Source organism: Bolinopsis microptera, chromosome 5 (genome assembly GCF_026151205.1).
Source record: "Bolinopsis microptera isolate Bmic1 chromosome 5, MBARI_Bmic_1.0, whole genome shotgun sequence".
Lineage (NCBI taxonomy): Eukaryota > Metazoa > Ctenophora > Tentaculata > Lobata > Bolinopsidae > Bolinopsis > Bolinopsis microptera.
Window position 1 is genome coordinate 2506048 of NC_087076.1, and position 18956 is coordinate 2525003.

Sequence of the window (18956 nt, forward strand, 5' to 3'; positions counted from 1 at the left end):
TTGAGCTCAATTAAAATGTAATAGCGTGTACATGGTTAATACTTATAGAATGGTGACTGGTGAGTGTGATAGCTCCTTCCGCATAATATAAGATGAATCTGAATATTTCAAACTCTGGTTACCACGGAGACAGTCTCAAGTAGAACATACACGAGTTGCCGTGTCAAATTAACCATAATAATTCAGTACCATTATCATTAGCGGTTTATGACGTAGCTTATATCAGCAGCGATGTTTTTACTGCTAGCTTTATTGTTTTCAGTTGTCTCATTTATTTCAAAGGTACCGTACGCGTACCGGCCTTAACTTGTCTTTAACTATAAATTTAACGATATACGCAGTCATTTTAGATGTAACTGCACATGCTGCCATGCTGGTGAGAGTATAAAGATGTAACAAGCTTCGACGGTAAAATCGTTATAATCACTCTAAACCCAGCCCAACTTGGCTATACTGTCTAACCTTCTCCTTCATATTAATATATAACTGCGAAGCTGTCCTCAACAACATGATATAGTTTCCTCTGTCTCACTGAGAAATTTTTCTAGGTAAATTACATAGCCTTCCTTGCTATATGATATAATTTATCGTGAGTTGGTACTTTATACATGTATAGGGTGTAGTGGTCCAAAAGTCAGTGGGTATATGTTGGCCTCAATTGCTCCGCCGTGTTTTACATTTGAGAACTGTAGCTTTGCAGATGTAATGCCATATAACTGTTTTTACCATGGTAAATGGTTCGACGAGATTCCGTCGTCGAAATTTATGGTTTTGCATATTTGCACAGTGGAACTATCAGGTTTATTAAGTATCAACGTCTTTATCAACGCAGCTGCGCATAATTATTCTACTTAGTTTAACTCTCTTTCTATTTTAGCTGAATTCCATTCCCTCCCTCTTCGAGATGATTGCTTCCGTCAATTGCGAAGGACTCGCTCAAGGTAAGAAATTGACTCTCACGTATTTTTATAAGTTCAGATTAATCGTTTTAGCGATATAATATAATACTAAGACAAAAGTTCCGATTTTATGCGAATATTCAATTTATTTGTTTAGAGTTTGCCATGAATAAGTATTAAGTATTTGTTAATGTGGCGGCTAGAATAACTAGATTAGCCATCTTGAGCTATGATTTATCATGAAATACTTACAATTTCGACAGTTGCTTTTTAAACCTTAACTCGATAATTTTAGATAGAGAGATAATATTAAGACGAGCGGATCGATAAATCGAAGAATTAATTCATAAACTCGATTGTGTTTCATATAGTTTCATCTGCAAGATGGTAGACTTCTTCACTTCTCAGTTCTCAAAGCTCGACGATCTTCATATTATATTATACTTATAGGATAAAGGTTGTTATTTTATTTTTTAAATTAAGTACATTCATTTAACAATTCACTTTATTTGATAGCTTCTTTTGATTAACCCCTCCAAGCTCGATATTATATTTTATCATTAATATTATCTGCCATTTGTTCAATTAGTTACATTTCCAGGGTCAAATTACAGATAGTAATTGAGAGCGGCTTTAGAAATCAGGGAACGTGACCTATACATAGCATAGATTATCTCTTAATCAGGTAACATGTTAAATTGAGGGTAATTGTTACAATCTCTTAATGTGTACGGCAGATTATATCGTTAGTCATAACAAATATTTGTCCACCTACATGTTTACAATTGGCCCTTACTCACACATATAACCAATACTCCACACTTTCCTGTTACTGGCGACCCCAGGCTATAATTATCATTAACATAGACATTCGGTGAAATGAAAGGCTGGGCGCCACCCAGTCTGAGGGTTACTGTGCCCAGTAACTCCACCGTCTACACGTGCGCGCGGCTCTAACCGTGCTTCAATCGAAGCAATGCTAATTATAGTGGTTACACTCACAGTCACACACACACACACACAGAATAGTAAACCTAAGAGTTCATGAATCCGATATTTTGGAACAGTAAGACAGAATTGAGACAAATTTGGAACAGGCTTTTGGGGCAGTAGTTATGCCTGGACTGACTTAAAATTGATCTGGTATAAGGGGCATGGGAACTAACATGTTCAGTCACTGATCAGAAGTGCCAAATGATCCCCTGGTTCATGAAATGAACGAAATGAACAAAAATGAACTTTCCATAAAATCGCCTGAAATGAGTTGAAATCAATCAGAATCGATTGGTATTGATACTAGGAGTATTCCTGAAAAGTTTGGAGGCTCTAGCATGCTCAGAAAGGGCTCTAAGGGCAATGTCCCATTTTGGTTTCAGAGTAGTTGAGATTTTGGAACTGGATTGAGACAAATTTGGAACAGGCTTTTGGGCAGTAGTTATGCCTGGACTGACTTAAAATTGATCTGTTATGGTAGAGGGGCAATGGGCATGTGAACTAACATGTTCAGTCTCTCAGAAGTGCCAAATAATCCCTTGGTTCATGAAATGAACGAAATGAATAAAAATGAACTTGATCCTAAAATCGTTGTAATCACTCTAACATCTAAACCCAGCCCAACTTGGCAACACTGTCCAACCTTCTCCTTCATATATGATATAATTGCATAATTCTCCTTAGTAACCCGTCCCCGTCGCCATAGTTACAGACGTAAACAGGACATGAGTGGAATATCGTTCATAAAAGGCTATAAGCAAGCATACTAACTAATCCGCTTTACCAAGGTGTGTCATATAATGTACATACAATTATTTACACGCAATATTTGGCGCTTAAATCTGCCCCGTACATTCAACAACTATATTCCGGGCGAATAAGGTGTCCACTTCATAGTTAAATATTGTGATCATTTAGTCGCGTTGTTTATCGTGAGTTGGTACTTGATGAATGTATATAATAAGGGCGGGCCAAACATCAGTTGGTATACGTTGGCCTCAATAGCTCCGCCGTGTTTTACATTTTACTGTAGCTTTGCAGATGGCATATAACTGTATTTACTATGGTTCGACGAGATTCCGTCGTCAAAATGTATGTTTTTGCATATTTGTACAGTGGAACAATCAGGTTTATCAACTATCAACGTCTTTATCAACGCATTATTATTCTACTCAGTTTAACCCTCTTTCTATTTCAGCTGAATTCTGTTCAACGAGTACAGTAGACACAAGACAACCTCAAGAAAGCTTCTAGACTACTCCGCTTACTGTCACAACACTATGTAAGTTCATAATTTTACGAATTTAAGAATTATAACACATTTCTTTCTTATTTAAATACCTGAACCTTTTTCTATTGAAATCTTCTATATTAATCAATTGTATTATATTTATATAATATACAGTGCAGTATACACTATACATTACACAAATATGTTAACTCAAGGTAGTAATCAAGTTTTAATTTATGGACCGAACTGAAAATGTATCAAAGGTAAACAAAGGATCCATACCCCTGTTGCCAGAAATAGACTTTAATAACACTGTAAAAAACGTACTGTGCAGAATTTGGGCTCAACGTATTTGAGCATACAAGATTTAATATATTATTTGAACTTAATCTAAAATCCTCAATCTAAATAGTTTCTCCAAAATGTCTTATTTAATTAATTACCATTAAGTAAGTATACATTCAATTTGAACATATGATTTATAATATATCCAAACAAATGTGTAATTCACCGGTTGACTCATGATTAGGTCTCCGCTATTTTGCGATAAACGAAAATTGAGACGAGGTTACTTAAAATATATCGTTAGTTATAACTAGTATGTCCCTCTTCACCCTGTCACTCAGTCCTGGCACGATTCCTTCAATATCTTCCAAATTAAAAATATGTCCGCATTCATTTGTGAGAAGTTTAATGACTCCTTCCGTGAGTTCACAGTCCAGAAAGGGTCTGTTGTCACTATAGGACGTCAGCTGGCATGCTAACGCTTTTGCAAAGAACTCCCTATCTTCTTTCGTCACTGTGCGTCTAGGTTCTGGAAATATTATGACTGATATTGCTGATTCTTCACCACTCGCAGGAGCACAAAGTTAAATTGTTGTTGTTGTTATCATTACTTTTCGATAAAAGCAAAAAAGCACAGTTTAGGCATGAACGTTACAAATATTACATGTGATTTAAAACATTCGGTACTAAGTACTCAGTACTCACGCATGTCTACATCCGACCTCCTCTGCTTGTTATTCCGTTCCCGGAGTCTTTGAATGAGTGGGTCTTGGGAAGGTCTGCAAACATCGCAGCAAGTATCGTTATAAACGTTGTCATGCAGCTTGAGTACCCCTGATGACATTTATGTCATCGCATTGAAATGGCTAAAATTTGTGATTTCAAATGCCGTTGGAGAACTTAAAGTATTTGCCAACTAATAAAGGATATTGAATTACTTTTTCAATTGTAGGACTACGTGGAGCTGTTTTACCTTTAAAGGTACCAGAAAGTATTATCCTACGGCAAGTTCCATTCTGGTCGCGGTACATAAGACACTCTCCGTCCATATCCCTGGTCTTGTTGTGCGTAAATACAATACATATCGCCTTTAGATTTGCACTTCTCCCAGCCCGACCTGAGATTAAAAAGCAACGTTTAAGACAATTAAGCTCGTTAAACCTTTAATAGAGGTATATGTGCAGAGCGCTCTATAAAATTATTACAAATAACTTAATTGTTTCACATTACCCACCAATCATCTGGATGAAATCCTCTGCCGTACGAGCCATTTTCGAATGGATGACGTATTGGATCCCTAAAGAATATACATTTTTATCAAATTTACTATTAACCGTGTTTAACACAGAGAATCCATTTGTTTGAAATAGACTGTTTAAAGGTGTTTAAAATAGTCTTCGATATACTTGGTGCCAAACATAGTACATACCTGCTGCATCAAATCCCATAGATAAGGCACTTGTAGCTATGACGAATTTGATACGCCCATTGATATTCATTAGATCAGCCGCTATTTCTTCCTGTTTACTGTCTGGTATCTGGGAGTGAAATACTTCAACAAGACTAATTTTCCTCGGATCCTTTTTGAGTGCCTGAAATTAAGAAAATGTCACTGGTAATTGGTAAATAATGAGTTCCGTACACAGTTAACTTTAGTTAAGTCGGTAGATGGTTTAAATGCTGATAACCCGGCACAAAAAGAAATTTTTAAACAACAGTTTAACAAGTTTAAGTATGAACAAGTTAAATGGTTATGTCAGTCTTCAATATTTTATATCCCATATAAGCTAAACATGTGGCCATAAAATGAATTATTTAAGTATGTGCACAATCAATCATATTAATTGTATATATGCTGGCAAATAACCATTTTTACCTGCATGAATTCTAAATATCTATATCCGCAGTCAACCAACGAGTTTTCGAAGATTATCACCCTGGGACACTCTTCTGCTTCATTCTCAAGTAAGGACACCAGTGGTACTATGTCTAGCTTTCCCGGGATATTAATTAAAGAAATCCTGCTATTAACAGGATTTTGCGAGATTCTCATCAACTGATGCAACATTACAGAAAGTGTCACATATGCTCTAGTTCTTTCTAAATGTTAAAGCAGAGAAATCTGGCTATATAATATATTTATCAAATAAATGTGTAATAACAACAGATGTATACAATTACTGCAATTCTAAAAAATTTAAGTTTACATTAATGTGCTGATACGATACACTCCAAAATATTCCTAATTTTGTGTTGTTATCATAATCCCATTCCGCAGGGCACAACACCACAACTTCAGAAGATGCAAGGAGCGTGTTCTTAACTCTCCAAAACGAAGGTTGGTGAACAATAGAAAAATTGATATTTTGTTGGTTGGCGTTATCATGGTGAGAAACCAGGGGTATTACGAGATATTATAACGTCCCGAAGGTCATTTTAATTGTAATATTTATCCAATCTAGTACAATAATGTAGACCAAGGAATACCGATAGGGCAGCTAAGTAATTAAGTTTTCAAACTGGGGCGTTTTGAACATTATAGTACCTAACCACAAATGTTTAAAACTTCCGAGAATGGGCAGTATCGAGATAGCCCGACCACTGTCCGCGGACAGTTGTCCGCAGACTGTATAATAACAGTATCCCCTGAATCAAGCAAACAGGTGTTTGTGAATAGTTCAAAATAGATTCAAATGTGGTCTCTCGGATATAATTAGTTACTAATAATATTGATTGCTCAATGAAATAAATGATTACGATTAAAATGTGGTATATAAGTCGTTCGTTTTTGGTGAAGTATTATCAGTTGCCATCATCAACAACAACAACTATTCCAATTCCTGACATGGTACTCTTCTGTCTAATGGACGAAATTAATGGACCCACCGCCTCCCTCGAGACTTCCTATTCCAGAAAAACCTCCTAAAGAGCTCCATGTCCTGTTCTGGGTGTAATGCATCTATGTCCCTGGTTCCCTCCTCGTCCTCGAAGTCTCCAGATGGCCTGATATGGCGCTGCTCCCCCTGCAAGAAGTACAAGAATATCAGAACAGACAGCATCCTCTCTGGACAGAAGCTCGCTCTCAAGACCTTCATACAACTGCTGTTCGCAGAGTAGGGCTGAGTTCATCCGTTTCGTTTTCTCTGAGACCATAGTTGTAGTTGTTCAAGAAGGAGTTGATTATAGAAATGATTGATGCAGTCTGATAATAGTTATTCTTTATATATTGCATGATGTGAACTGATCTCGTAAGGTTGCTTAATCGTTTAATAAGCCTTGACACCACCGCTGATTGAAATTCGCGTGCGATGATGTGAACCCTGCTTGACTCAGGGGATGATGTGAACCCTGCTTGATTCAGGGGATGATGTGAACCCTGCTCGATTCAATGATTCAGGGGATGATGTGAACCCTGCTTGATTCAGGGGATACTGTTATTATACAGTAATATGATCTGGTAGACAGGTGTCTGCGGACAACTGACCGCGGACAGTTGTCCGCGGACAGTGGTCGGGCTATCTCGATACTGCCCGAGAATGTTGGGTTAATACAGTGGGTGCTTAATATGTTTACGGCATGTCTAAATAAGAGAGTTTGAATGCATGTCACGTGATATAGTTAACAGTCAGTGTAATTACGAGTCAGGGAATGTGTCTAGCTATACAGGGCCCTTTGGTGTATTTGTAATAAATTTTTTAGTGACGTGACACCTCTTAGTAATAAGTAGTGACGATTAACGGGACAAATTATGGTTAATTTTCTAAAAAACTAGCAAATATGTCACCTTTAGATAAAAAAAGGACCCACGCTCAAACATTTTTCGAGGTACGTTAAGCGCGCGCACCGCAGTTCCTTTTAATATGATTATGACGTATCGTCTCGGTTTAACAATCATAACGTGATCACGTACTGTACGTGACGTATAATCTTACTTATTTAGTGAACAAAGAGTGTGAGAGAGTGTGAAAGTAAAAGTACTATACTATACTGCGAAACGGACAAATTGGTTTAGTCAATAAACTGGGATGAACCGCTTTTGGTGTTACGCCTTACGGTCAGATAAATAAACTACTGTATTCTGGTCCCAATAGTTTACTGTGACTTTTGAGTTGAAGATTAGGCGTACATCATAATGTCCCTAGTGTTTTGTTTAGCTCACCAAGGTTTAAGGACTATTTGAAAGTGAGGGATTTTACTAAGAAGAAGCAAACATCGACCAATAGCTCTTATTAATGCTATTTGTTTGTTTAAAAGGCGAAATGTGGGATTCTATTCGCTTTAAATCCGGTTCCATAATGATACTTGACTTAGTGCGGCTTTGATGTCCGAGCAAAGCTATTATAAGTTAAACCTTAGTTTGTTAAAGTTGGCGGTTTTTCAAGAATCTCCGCCATACTGTCCATATCTCAGTTCTCGATAGGCGTAGAATCGTATCATACTGATAACTGATGTTGTGAGCAAAAACAACATAACCCCTCCCGCCTTGAGCCTTCCTGCTCGATATTATAATATTATATAAATTAGTGCTATCCCCAGATGGGTTTAAAGCTAATGGTGCTACTAATAGTTTTGCCTTTGGTATTTGAGACGGGTTTTGAGAAAATCTCTCTAAACAGGCATATTTACATGTTAGTGTGTTACTGAAATCTGTAATCTTTTCGGCAAATGCCAGCTACTGTAATAAACCAGAATTATAGCATATATTCTAAGATGACACTTATACGCAGCTCTGAACATCATACATTCTATTCAACTGTAATTATAGTGTTTAGAATTTGTATAATGTACTGGCACGTCTGCCAGCTTTATTCTGACACAATAGATATAAATCACTCTACACGACACCGGAACTTCGATATGTTCCTAAGTTATAAGTTACGTGAATTTTCAAGTGCATACGGTAAAGTGATCTTTCCTTCAGTTACGCAATTAAATAACTATTCGAAAACTGAAAGACTAGTTGTTCCCCTTGAAGATGTATGTACAGTAAAGCTTTGAACCCCGGCCCAAATTAATATCGCCTCAATCGAAAGTTGCTGGTAACAACTTATAAGTCAGTCTGATATTTCAGTCTCGGTGTAATTTTGTGTCGCCAAGCAAGGATAAATATACAGGGGGGAGGGGGGCAAAAGTCCTAATAGCTCAGTCACTGAGTGCCCAATCGAAATAATTCAATCGCATTACATTTGTCCTGAAAAAAATGAGAATTCTGGTTTCTCATATGACCGAGATATAATACTATAATATCTTCGCCACAGTATGCCATCTGCAAAGCAACAACCCTCTAAAATAAGACACGACGTTGGTATAAGACCCAACTTATGCCCACTGACCAGAGCTGGTCCAGATTCCAGAACTCAGAAGTCGATGGTAACCCTCCTGTTATGAGAGGGGGGGGGGGGCAACGTAGAATTCTACTCTACTTTATTCTACTTTATTCTACTTTATTCTACGTTCCCCCCCCCCCCCCCTATGAGAATATTCTCTAGCTGCTGTACGCTGCTTAGGATTTGTTTTTGTTCAGGGGCAGGCTTGTCACATAGGTCCAGGGCTTCCGGACTTTTGGGCATGGTGCAGGTTGTGGTACACACTCAACTAGGTGGTCTGAGAGTCGGAAAACCTCCAAAAAGAGATGTCATCAGAATGTAAGCCACTACCTGACTAACCTGTGAATAGAGTTTTCTAGACTCAATAATCATGGCAGGTAGTATCTTCGGTGCGTTGCTGAGATACCGATTTAGTGAGTAGTAGGATGGTCATCAAATCAGAAAAGGCAGACCTGAGTTGATAGCACGGTACTTGTAACGGTTTCCTCATTCTGCTCTCAGACTGACTAATGTCTCCACTTTTTTATCTCCTGTTAAGATTATCATTTCTCCGCTGTTAGGATTGTTCAATTATGCTTTTTATTTTGGACACACCATTGAGCCAGATTGTCGCAGCGTATGTCAGAGAAGTTCTGAGTATAAATATTATATAGGCTTATTCTGTCACAAACAATGAATTATTAATCTCATTTGCCCTATCCCCAAGTTCTGATAAGTCTACAAAGAAGATCAGTAAAAAATAACTGGGATATCATTACAGTTATTAAAGTTCCGATCGATGCTATTAGCCCAAATGAATGGGTTTTTATATAGATTCTAAACGAACACTTATTCTTTCAGGAGGGGATCTGCAATAAACAAAGACGATATATTTTTGGCCAGAAATTTGCGGAGTTCCTTCGTCTTGATATCGGTCTTGGCTGCAGTTGTATCTCTCGAAATCAGGTATTCACTATTAAAAGCTATCCTGCCTGGCTTAAATCCTGGTTGTTAAAATTAAAAGCCTTTTTGCATGGTCATCTTTAATTAAAAATAAATCAGCTTTGTTAATAATTTACTGTCGTCTCCTTGGTATTTCCACGGGAGACTTTGGGACCGGAAACTGATCCGGCCCCCAAAGAGGGGTCAGATCACGTCACCAATTAGTGACGTATAATTAGTGATGTGATCCATGGATTGAATTTAATTGACATAGAAATGGGCTAGATCTGGGGTAGAGTTCACATGTCAATTCTATAAATCATAGCTGTACATTAAGAAGTCAACATGATCTGACTTCTCGACTCGTAGATCACATAAAGGACGGGAGCTCTTGCTAAAGGGGGGGGGGGGGGGGGGGGGGGTTCAATCCATGGATCACATCACTAATTATACGCCACAAGCTTCAAGCTTGCATGTTAATTACTTGATGACGTATATGGTGGATCATATCACTCCGGCCCCAAAGTCTGGCAGCCGGTATTTCATGATAGAAGTTGGACATTTTCTCTCATTTTCACACGTAGAATCTTATTTTCTTTCCCTCAGTGACGGTTTGAGGAGACACTGCATCTCACTGCTCGGTGGAGACACGGGGATATGAAGCTGTTAATCCCTCTTAAAGTCCACTGCACGTTGTCACAGAGCCTCAGTCCGATCAGAGCAAGCAGCAAAGATCAAAGGAGACTTTTCCTCCAATGTCAAACAGATAAATTTCGACAGAAAACTTCTAGCAGACCTCGGATGATTTAGGAAAGTAAACATACTTGCAATCTGTAAGACAAGTGACTCTACAGGAACTAGCAAGAGGCAGAGAAAGTGAAGAAGATTCGACGACCGAAGCCTAGCAGATAAAATAATAGCCGATGAATTTGATACGACATCATAAAATACTGGAGTCCACAAAGGAGCATGTCCTACTTTTCAGCCGCTCCTCAATCGACAGATCCTCTTGATGGCTTGCAGACATCACGTCCTTGAGGCGGATCTTGTAAGAGGATCTGCCTCTAAGCAACTGTTCGGTGACACAACATCACTTGAAGTAACCCTTTTTAAGATCATGAAGACCTCCTGGGAAGATCTCAATCTGCAGAACATTGTCCTTCCTGATATCCCTACTTGCAACAGGAACGGAAGATCTTCTATCCTTCATTACTCAAATCCGTCAACTCAACAACCAGCCCAGGAGAATAAAAGGAATTACTAGAGCTAAACTTATCCATGGAGAAAGCATAGAGATGAAGAAAGGATGCGTCTTCCAGATACAAAGACCTGGAGCTGACCACCATGTCAGATGGATGGCTAAGTCCATATACATTATGAAAATGATTCTACTTCACTAGATACCACTTCACTGGACGAAGAAGAGAGACGTGCAGAAGATGGCTCACGTTGTTGTCTTCGTTTACTTAAGAGCTTGGTTCAACGCTCCTTTCCTTGAATCTGCAGCCTCCGCCGACACCCGTTTGTTACACTTACAGAGTCTTCAGAAGTACAAGAGTGTGGACAGAGTATTAGCCATCATCACGACAGTCCTCAAGACATACCTTTAGAGCGAAGAACTCTCCTTGCAGCAAGAATAGGCCAACAAACTCTTGAAGCAATTCAAGTTGGAACTTGAAAACTTGTGTTCGGTTGTTAATGTTATTGAGCTTTATGAACGTCAAATAAGCCTAATTGATGAAAAATTATTCTGATATGTTTTGGTTTTATGACCAGGGGTTATGACAAATATATAATAAGGATGTTGGTCTAGTTTCTCGTACGGGTTTTCAACATACGCTTTAGTCCTACACTCTAGTTTGGGGTTGGATTTTAAATAGTCACTTGAAGTACGTGTTAAAGTATCCTACGTGTTGGTCGAGTGTTGAGTGATTAAACATCTTGATCGCATGTTTATTGTTTACTGTTTAGTGTAGACCTTGTTCAGTAGAAACTCAGTACGGTGGTCCGCGGTAAATTTCATTCTTTATTATACGAAAATGCATGACCTGCATGAGGTATGTTACCTGGGGACCCCAGGCTATAATGTTCCGCCGAATAGAGATTCGGCGGAATGACAGACTAAGCGCCGCCCAGTAAGAGGTATGATAATACTGGGTTTCGAAATCTTTTAAATATCTATTCGATTGAGTCTTATTACCTGGGGACCCCGTTTTAAATTCTCATAAACGTATCAATTGAATATATTTACTAAAACTCAAGTCTCATATTAAAGTATTAATATGACAACTGTGTTTAAGAACACAAAGCCCGGGGTCCCCGGGTAAATTTAAAGCTAGGAATCATTATATTTATAAGTGAATTGTGTATTTGGTACTGGCCATAGTACTCCCGTCAATCTATTTGTCATGTCAATAGTTTACTGTTTACGAATGAGTCCATCATGTACTGTTCTCTTTGATGTATGTAATCAAATTATTAGATTATTAAAGTTAACATTTTGTGAAATGTCAATCACTTTATTATATTTACCTCAACCTGTAGACCTCTGGCTTTTAACACAATTGATATACCATATATAATATATGGTGGAATTACATCGGTCGCGTTTTTGTGTGGAATGCTAGGCGAGTTGTTATGTGATCATATTCATTAATTAATAATAGTTATATAATCATGAAACCTTTGATCCGTCAAAGTTCGGAATTGCAATTGACCAAAGGACATGAGGAGAACCTTCATGAAGTATCACGCTACTGCACCTAGAACTTACATTTCTCTTGTTGCCACTGTCACGTACTTCTTCAAAAACGTATGAACGGTCTTCAGATATGAGATTATTACATTACAAAACATATATTTTGCGCGCTCAGCATTCCACGCGCAAAAACGCGCCCGTTTAGAGAGACTTGCGCGTATTAGAGGGTTCAGTCTCACCAGGCTATGTTAATGAACATAATAGCCTGGGGTCCTCAGGTAAAAAACAAATACCTACTTGCCCATCGATTAAGCAGTCGCCAAAACAAGGCTCAAAGTTAATTTACCTTCACACCTTGTTTTGGAGATTGAAGGATGTCAATGAATAAATAATGGATAATATTAATACTGAATATGATGGATAATCAGTATTACCAATAAAATCCACAATCACGAATCATGTTTTAGGAAAGAAAATTTTTTTTAGGAAAGAAAAATTTTTATTTACCACAAAACAATCAATACATAATGTTATATTCATAAATAAATTCAAATTTCAATTTCAAACACATATACAGTACGCCGCGCACACAGCCACGATGGGCAAGCACTCGCAACTGGATGCCGAAACAAACGGCACAAGTCTTGCACCGTTCATGCAGCATACGTCGCGAGATATCATGAGCTCCGCGCCGCTAACTCTGCGATTCTAACGGATGAATTAGGCTCCCCTCCGACAGAAACACAGGTAATAGGGGGTTGTGGTAGGACACGAACACTGTTCGTTAACTCGTACCCTGGGTACCCCCTAGATTTATGTCCCGCCGGAGAGAGCTCACCACCAGTCATATCGAAAGCAGCTTTTAATTCTGCATTGTAAATATCCCGTCGTCATAATAAATATATATTACCACTACACACTTGTCACTACACACTTTTATGCACAGTACAACTAAAGTATTAACAAGAGACAGAAGAGTTTTACATCGGCTCAGCACCGCCAGGACGTTGGCTATACAGGTGGTTCATAAATTAGTTTGATTTGGGTACGGTTCGACCGGGAAAGTGGTCGGGATTAGTTCTCATAATGAGTGATCACTGTCGTCAGAAATATTAGAGCGGGAACTTCCCCAGGTTCCAGACGAAACGCGCACAGTATTTAGAGTTTCAGCGCGCAATGCTGTGCGCCTTCCCATATTGTTTTGTCATTCGGCGATCGCGTTCAACGTGACTGGTGAGGAAGTGTTATGTTGTTTACCTAAATTCAAGCATGGTATTCATAGATAAGATTAACAGTCAGTAAGTGGGAATAACAGGCACAAATCACTTTATACTCATAATTCAGTGAAATTTTTGTCACACCAATCAGTTCCATACCTGTTTTGAGCTCTTAGAAGTAACTGTTTAAGCAAATTCTTGACAGAGCTGCAAGAGGAGGTGAAATTCATCGGCCCAAACACAGATAATGGACAATATACCGACAACAATACTAAAAACCCGAGTGCCGCATTGACTTTTCCGAATCCGTTTTTGTTATAACCCTGTCTGGGTTACTGGTTTACAAAGAATACACAAATTATAATTACAATTAAAAGAATAATAAAGTTATAGTAATACAATGAGTACAGTGGCGTAACGACCGCCCCTGCTAACCCTGCTAGCAGGGGGGCGGCACCTTAGGGGGGCGGCATTTTTCCGCCCCATTACACAATTTTGCCGCCCCCTGTAGCCGGTGATGACCCGTGACTCTTCATACCGAAGTAAAAAAAGTAAAGAAATTAGTTGAACGTGTCTACTACTCCAAAATTCTACACGAATTTATAGCGCAACTTAACCACGCGCTGAAAGTTGCGCAAAAAGTGATAACGATACTACACTTTCATTGTTTAAACTTTAGCGCGGAGGCCAATTTCTAATGATGCGCGGTGTGACTAAAGTTTATACGACGGTAATTGTGTGAACTCTAACCTTCGAGGTTTGCAGTTTGTGACTTTTCAATAATTTTAAATCCGGCTCCTTAAAACCTGGGCTCTGGCCATGTTAGTTATCGTAGTAGGACAAATAGAAACAACCGTTTCGAGATACACTTATAAATTATGTTAAGTAAAATAAACATCATGATCACAGATCAAGTCAACCCAATTACAACAATTTACAAAATACAAAAAAATAAATAAATGTTCAGTGGAAACGCTTGATGCGCCCTGCTTTTGCACTGGCAAATTTTTGTACCAGCTTCGAGCGATCAAGTTTGTCAACCTCACTGTTCTCAATTGAGATGAGAGCTAAATCCTTAAGTCTAGATTGTGACATAGTCGACCTTAGATAAGTTTTTATCAACTTTAACTTCGAGAAGGACCGTTCCGCCGATGCAACAGTGACTGGTATAGCTATGAAAAGCATCAAGGCTGCTACCAACTGCGGACACAACAGCGGAAGGTCTCTCTCGAAGATAAAGTTGATCAACTGGAGAGGACTTGTCACATCTTCGGTCCTTAGCTCACTCCCGTAATCTTCCTTCAGGTCAATTAACTCGTCTGCCAATGATGGCTGCAAGTCCTTGTGGTAGATCTTTACCAACTCATTCGCAGCAGTTCGGAGGTCCGTGCAACTCTTCGTCAGTATGTGTTTGGGCTGCAAACACGCGAACTTGCTCACTATTGAGTTGTGTCCCTCAAATCGAAGAAGGATTTGTTCCCGACATGTCTTCAGTGTGGGAAGAAATATCTGTACCTTGAACAAATCCTTCTTCGATGGTTCTGGTAAGTTCTGGCCACGAAGTTGACCAGAATATCTGTAGAGGTTCCGGGCCATGGTGAGCTGGAATGACTGCTCGGCCCCAGCATAGATGGCTTGCTGCTGAGCTTCTACGATGAGAGTATCCCAATTTCCCTCTAGATTTCGGAGAAATCTTGTAAAGCTGCTGAGAGCAGCTGGCACAACTCCAATGTCCAGGTTTTTAGCCTGGAGCATGTTAGTAATAGTCTGTGCCTTGGAGAGCAGCTTCTCCCAAAACACCAGAGTAATGGTGAACTCGAAAGTTCTAACTCTACTCAAAAGTCCCGCAGATGTTCGGCAGTTGGTGAGTGATAGCTTCGTCAGAAGTCTGATGATATCTGGCTGCCGATTCTTGATGGCCCTAACGCTTTCATGACGAGACGACCACCTCGTTGGGCAAAGTTTTTTTAGGTCTAAGCCCGGAGAGTTCATCTTCAGCTCCTCCCAGCGTAATGAGCTCGATCCAACAAACGTAAAAACCTGGCCCAGACAGTCGAAGAAATCACTGGTGTGGTTGGTAGCAGCCACAACATCTTTTATCACCAAACACAGATTGTGGGTCGAACAGTGCACGAAGGGAACAGGGTTCGTGGTTCTGTTCTTCAGTATCGTCTGTACTCCCCCATAAACTCCCGACATAACACTGGCTCCGTCAAATCCCTGTCCTCTAAGTTTGTCCAGCGTGATTCCCAGCTTCTGGAGTTCTTCAATAGCGAGATTAGCAATAGCCTCTGCTTTTCCAGATGACATTGCGATGAATCCGAGGAAGGTCTCATGCACCTGTACTTGAGAGTCTCGAACGGAAACCCAGCGCACCACCAAACTTAATTGGTCTACCTGTGAGGGAAATATGTCAATAAAATAGCTTCTAGATTCTAATACACATCCGATGGAAGAAATAAATGTACAACATAGTGAAAAGGGAAGGTGTAACGGTATTTTTCTTTACCATTGTCCACTGTACAGACATAATCATATTACATAAACAAATTTGAAATCAAAATGTATTTGACCAAAAGATGGAACGAACCTTTCCCAGATCAACTGTCGAATCAAGGATAATCGAAAAGTAGGGGCTCTTTAGGATATCCGATACCAAGGAGATCCGCATTTCCTCGGCGATAAGGGAGATCAGCTCGTTTTGGATCGCAGGGCTCAGATATTTGGTCTTCCCCTTGGGCGTGGCGATCACTTGCTTCAGGAGACCGTCAAACTGGGCAAGCAGTTTGACCAACTCTAGGAAGTTGGATCCCTCACAAACTCCATCCCCCACAACCTCTCTGTGTCCACGTAATCCAATGTTCATAGAGGCAGCAGCTATTATGATGGCAATTACCCGCTCGACGACCAGAGTCCACTTTTTTTCGTTCTCCTCGATGATCTTCAGCTCTTGAAGATCGACTGGGCTTTTGATGAAGTGCAGTCGATTTTTATGCGCCTCTGCGTGGCTCTCGGACGTCTCATGTGTCTTCATCTTCTTGGAGATGCCATACTTCTTACTGGGAAGAATCTTGTCTGCCCACGGTGATTTGGCTTTATCCCCGAACAGCCAGCATGTCTCGCAGTAGGCATATTTGCCTAGTGGAGAATAGCAGAGCCATTTTCTTCGCAGTTCGAGTCCATTCTGTTGCTTACTAACATAGTAGTTCGACAACGTTGAGGGTTGACAAGGTCCGTGTTGCAGTATCGCCCGCTTGTCAGCGATGCTGAGACATTGTCTGTCTTTGAACAGCTCCTTGTCGCTCGGCCAGTTCACCTCCAGTGATAGAGCAGCTGCAGCTTCCACTACAGCATCGACTTCGTTGCTTCCTTCACCTGGCGCAGATTTCATGATCAACTGTAAAAAGCAAGCCAAAAATGAAGATGTTTCTGTGAAAAGAAATTTAAGGATGTGGCAGTCAATCTATGATGTAATATCTAAGATCACACCATTCACGACGAGATAATAGACTGATTATCGTATCATACTCCGTATTACTATTTGTTAGTAATTAGTTATGAGTTATGATAACAAGTCAATTATATGTACTTTCTTGCACTAACAGGAGTTTTAGAGAATCATGTCACTATTTCAGTAAATTAGTAAAGACTTATTATTTTGGGGTTCCTCCAGTAATTTTCTTACCTGTTTCGTCGTCCGATTCAAATTGGAGAAACTCCAACTCTTCATCTGGTTCCTCGACTGGATCGGGACGGCTCTCCTCCCGCCAATACACGTCTTGTGCTGCTACTCGGGCTTCTGCGGCAGTAGGGAACGCTGGTCCTGCAGTTGCAGTGAAGCTTGTTATCTTGGGATAGGACTTCATAAACTCATCCTTCTTCTTCTTCTTGTTTCTGTACGCTGCCCCAGATTCTTTAGTACGCTTCATGTTAACTGTTGTGAAAAAATAATCAATCAAGAGGTCGGTCGTCGTCAATTACAAATTGCAATGCGATTGATTGTCGAATTAGATATATTGTATACATGATGATGAGTAGTGAGCAGCCTGCAACTTATTATCATGTTAATAATAATAATAATAATAACAAATTATTATATAACCAAGAATGGTACTAGCTACTAATGTCAGAGCGGCTCTCCTAACAAAGAGAAAACTATAATATTTTATAATAATAGTATTGCTAATTTTCAAACCTAAAAAAAGTGGCTCTCGGGCGGTAGGACAATGGACATATCTCATGAGTGATGAGTGACGGAATGTTGGCTATCGCGGAAAATCACAGACTATAACAAAAATGTACGCATATGACACATGTAGATTAAATTGGTGGACAACAGTCATGCAACATGCTTTAAAAATCTATGTCAAGTGATGAGTCAACTACATTAAAGGCTAAAGCTAACTTTAACACATGCTTCAGTAGGGGTACTGGGTAGGATATTGCACATCAGTACAGGAATAAACGTTATAACTAATATTAACTTACGAAGTTCACGTTGTAAGACGAAAGTCGGGTGGCCCAAGTGGGTACGTGACCAAGAATACAGTAGCGCTTGCAGTCCTTCCAGTTTCCCATTTGACCGGACGGCGGACTCTGAAAATATCCATGCGACAGTAATGCAAATCAGCCCTCAGGGATTAAATCCTAAGGGCTAAGACCTAACTTATCAACAAACGTCATACAAAAACATCATTAATACTGTGACTCGTGAACCGGCCAGCGCAAAGCTGAAAGGCGAAAGCACCGCTGACCTTAGGCAATTCCGATCAATGATCAATGATCAATCAACAAAATCGAACGTCGACGGTCGAGTTCACAATATTGCAATTCATTACTAAAAACTAGTCATAGCAGTTAGTCGTGGCAATCTGCACACTGCAGGTTAACAATGGAGTCAATTGAATTGATTATTGATCTATAAGATTAACAACCGTTTAGTGTTTACACTTTACTATACCGTTAATAATACGAGATCTGAATGAGCTGTTGAAATACTTAATATAGAATTGATCAACAATTTACTTAAATTAAAACTTAAGATTCAAGATTAAGATTGATAACTTTTAAGTGATAGCAGATAACGATAAATGATAACTGTTTACTGTCAACTGATAGCTCATAGGCATGGAACTTATCAGATAACGGCTTAGTTTCTGCACTCAGCAGTCAGCAGTGAGCAGTCAGAACTCAGATTTCAGAAGTCACAAGTGACAACAAGTCTACAGTTTACACAATTACAATCATCAATCAATTATCAACAATCAACAATCAACAATCAACAATGTACACGTATGACGTAGACGCCACTCGCCAGACGGTAGACGCAAGACGTAGTAGACTGTAGAGTACATTCTAGGGCACACGCCATACGGTAAAACCAAG

The 18956-nt window shown here is 39.4% G+C and overlaps 3 protein-coding genes and 1 long non-coding RNA gene across 4 annotated transcripts in view; 1 reads left to right on the forward strand and 3 right to left on the reverse strand.

Annotated features, from left to right (window-relative positions):
* The window catches only part of LOC134814625 (dynein axonemal assembly factor 6-like), a 99041-nt gene that overhangs the window by 27074 nt on the left and 53011 nt on the right, over positions 1-18956 (reverse strand). The gene's annotated exons all lie outside the window — the stretch shown is intronic.
* Positions 496-12193, forward strand: LOC134815008 (uncharacterized). Its single transcript, XR_010160205.1, has 8 exons — positions 496-941; positions 1195-1356; positions 1501-1584; positions 3091-3174; positions 5316-5373; positions 5687-5746; positions 9576-9680; positions 10263-12193. It is a non-coding gene; the product is annotated as an uncharacterized LOC134815008 (long non-coding RNA).
* On the reverse strand, positions 2828-5356 carry LOC134815007 (recQ-like DNA helicase BLM). Its single transcript, XM_063823439.1, has 6 exons — positions 5285-5356; positions 4838-5000; positions 4643-4705; positions 4382-4525; positions 4114-4242; positions 2828-3937 (listed from the first exon to the last, which is right to left on the reverse strand). Exons 1-6 carry the CDS (start codon positions 5288-5290, stop codon positions 3696-3698), a joined length of 747 nt encoding a protein of 248 aa, XP_063679509.1. The 5' UTR covers positions 5291-5356; the 3' UTR covers positions 2828-3695.
* On the reverse strand, positions 14535-16962 carry LOC134814836 (zinc finger MYM-type protein 1-like). Its single transcript, XM_063823127.1, has 2 exons — positions 16162-16962; positions 14535-15968 (listed from the first exon to the last, which is right to left on the reverse strand). Exons 1-2 carry the CDS (start codon positions 16960-16962, stop codon positions 14535-14537), a joined length of 2235 nt encoding a protein of 744 aa, XP_063679197.1.

Bases quoted from the DNA above. Each gene is read 5' to 3' on its own strand.
- LOC134815007 (XM_063823439.1), bottom strand. The intron at 4,243-4,381 runs GTAAAACAGCTC...AAATGTCATCAG, and splicing joins ACTTTCTGGTACCTTTAAAG to GGGTACTCAAGCTGCATGAC. The intron at 3,938-4,113 runs GTGAGTACTGAG...TAATATTTCCAG, and splicing joins GAGGTCGGATGTAGACATGC to AACCTAGACGCACAGTGACG.
- LOC134814836 (XM_063823127.1), bottom strand. From the start codon at position 16,962: ATGAAATCTGCGCCAGGTGAAGGAAGCAACGAAGTCGATGCTGTAGTG. The intron at 15,969-16,161 runs GTTCGTTCCATC...TTTCCCTCACAG, and splicing joins CGACAGTTGATCTGGGAAAG to GTAGACCAATTAAGTTTGGT.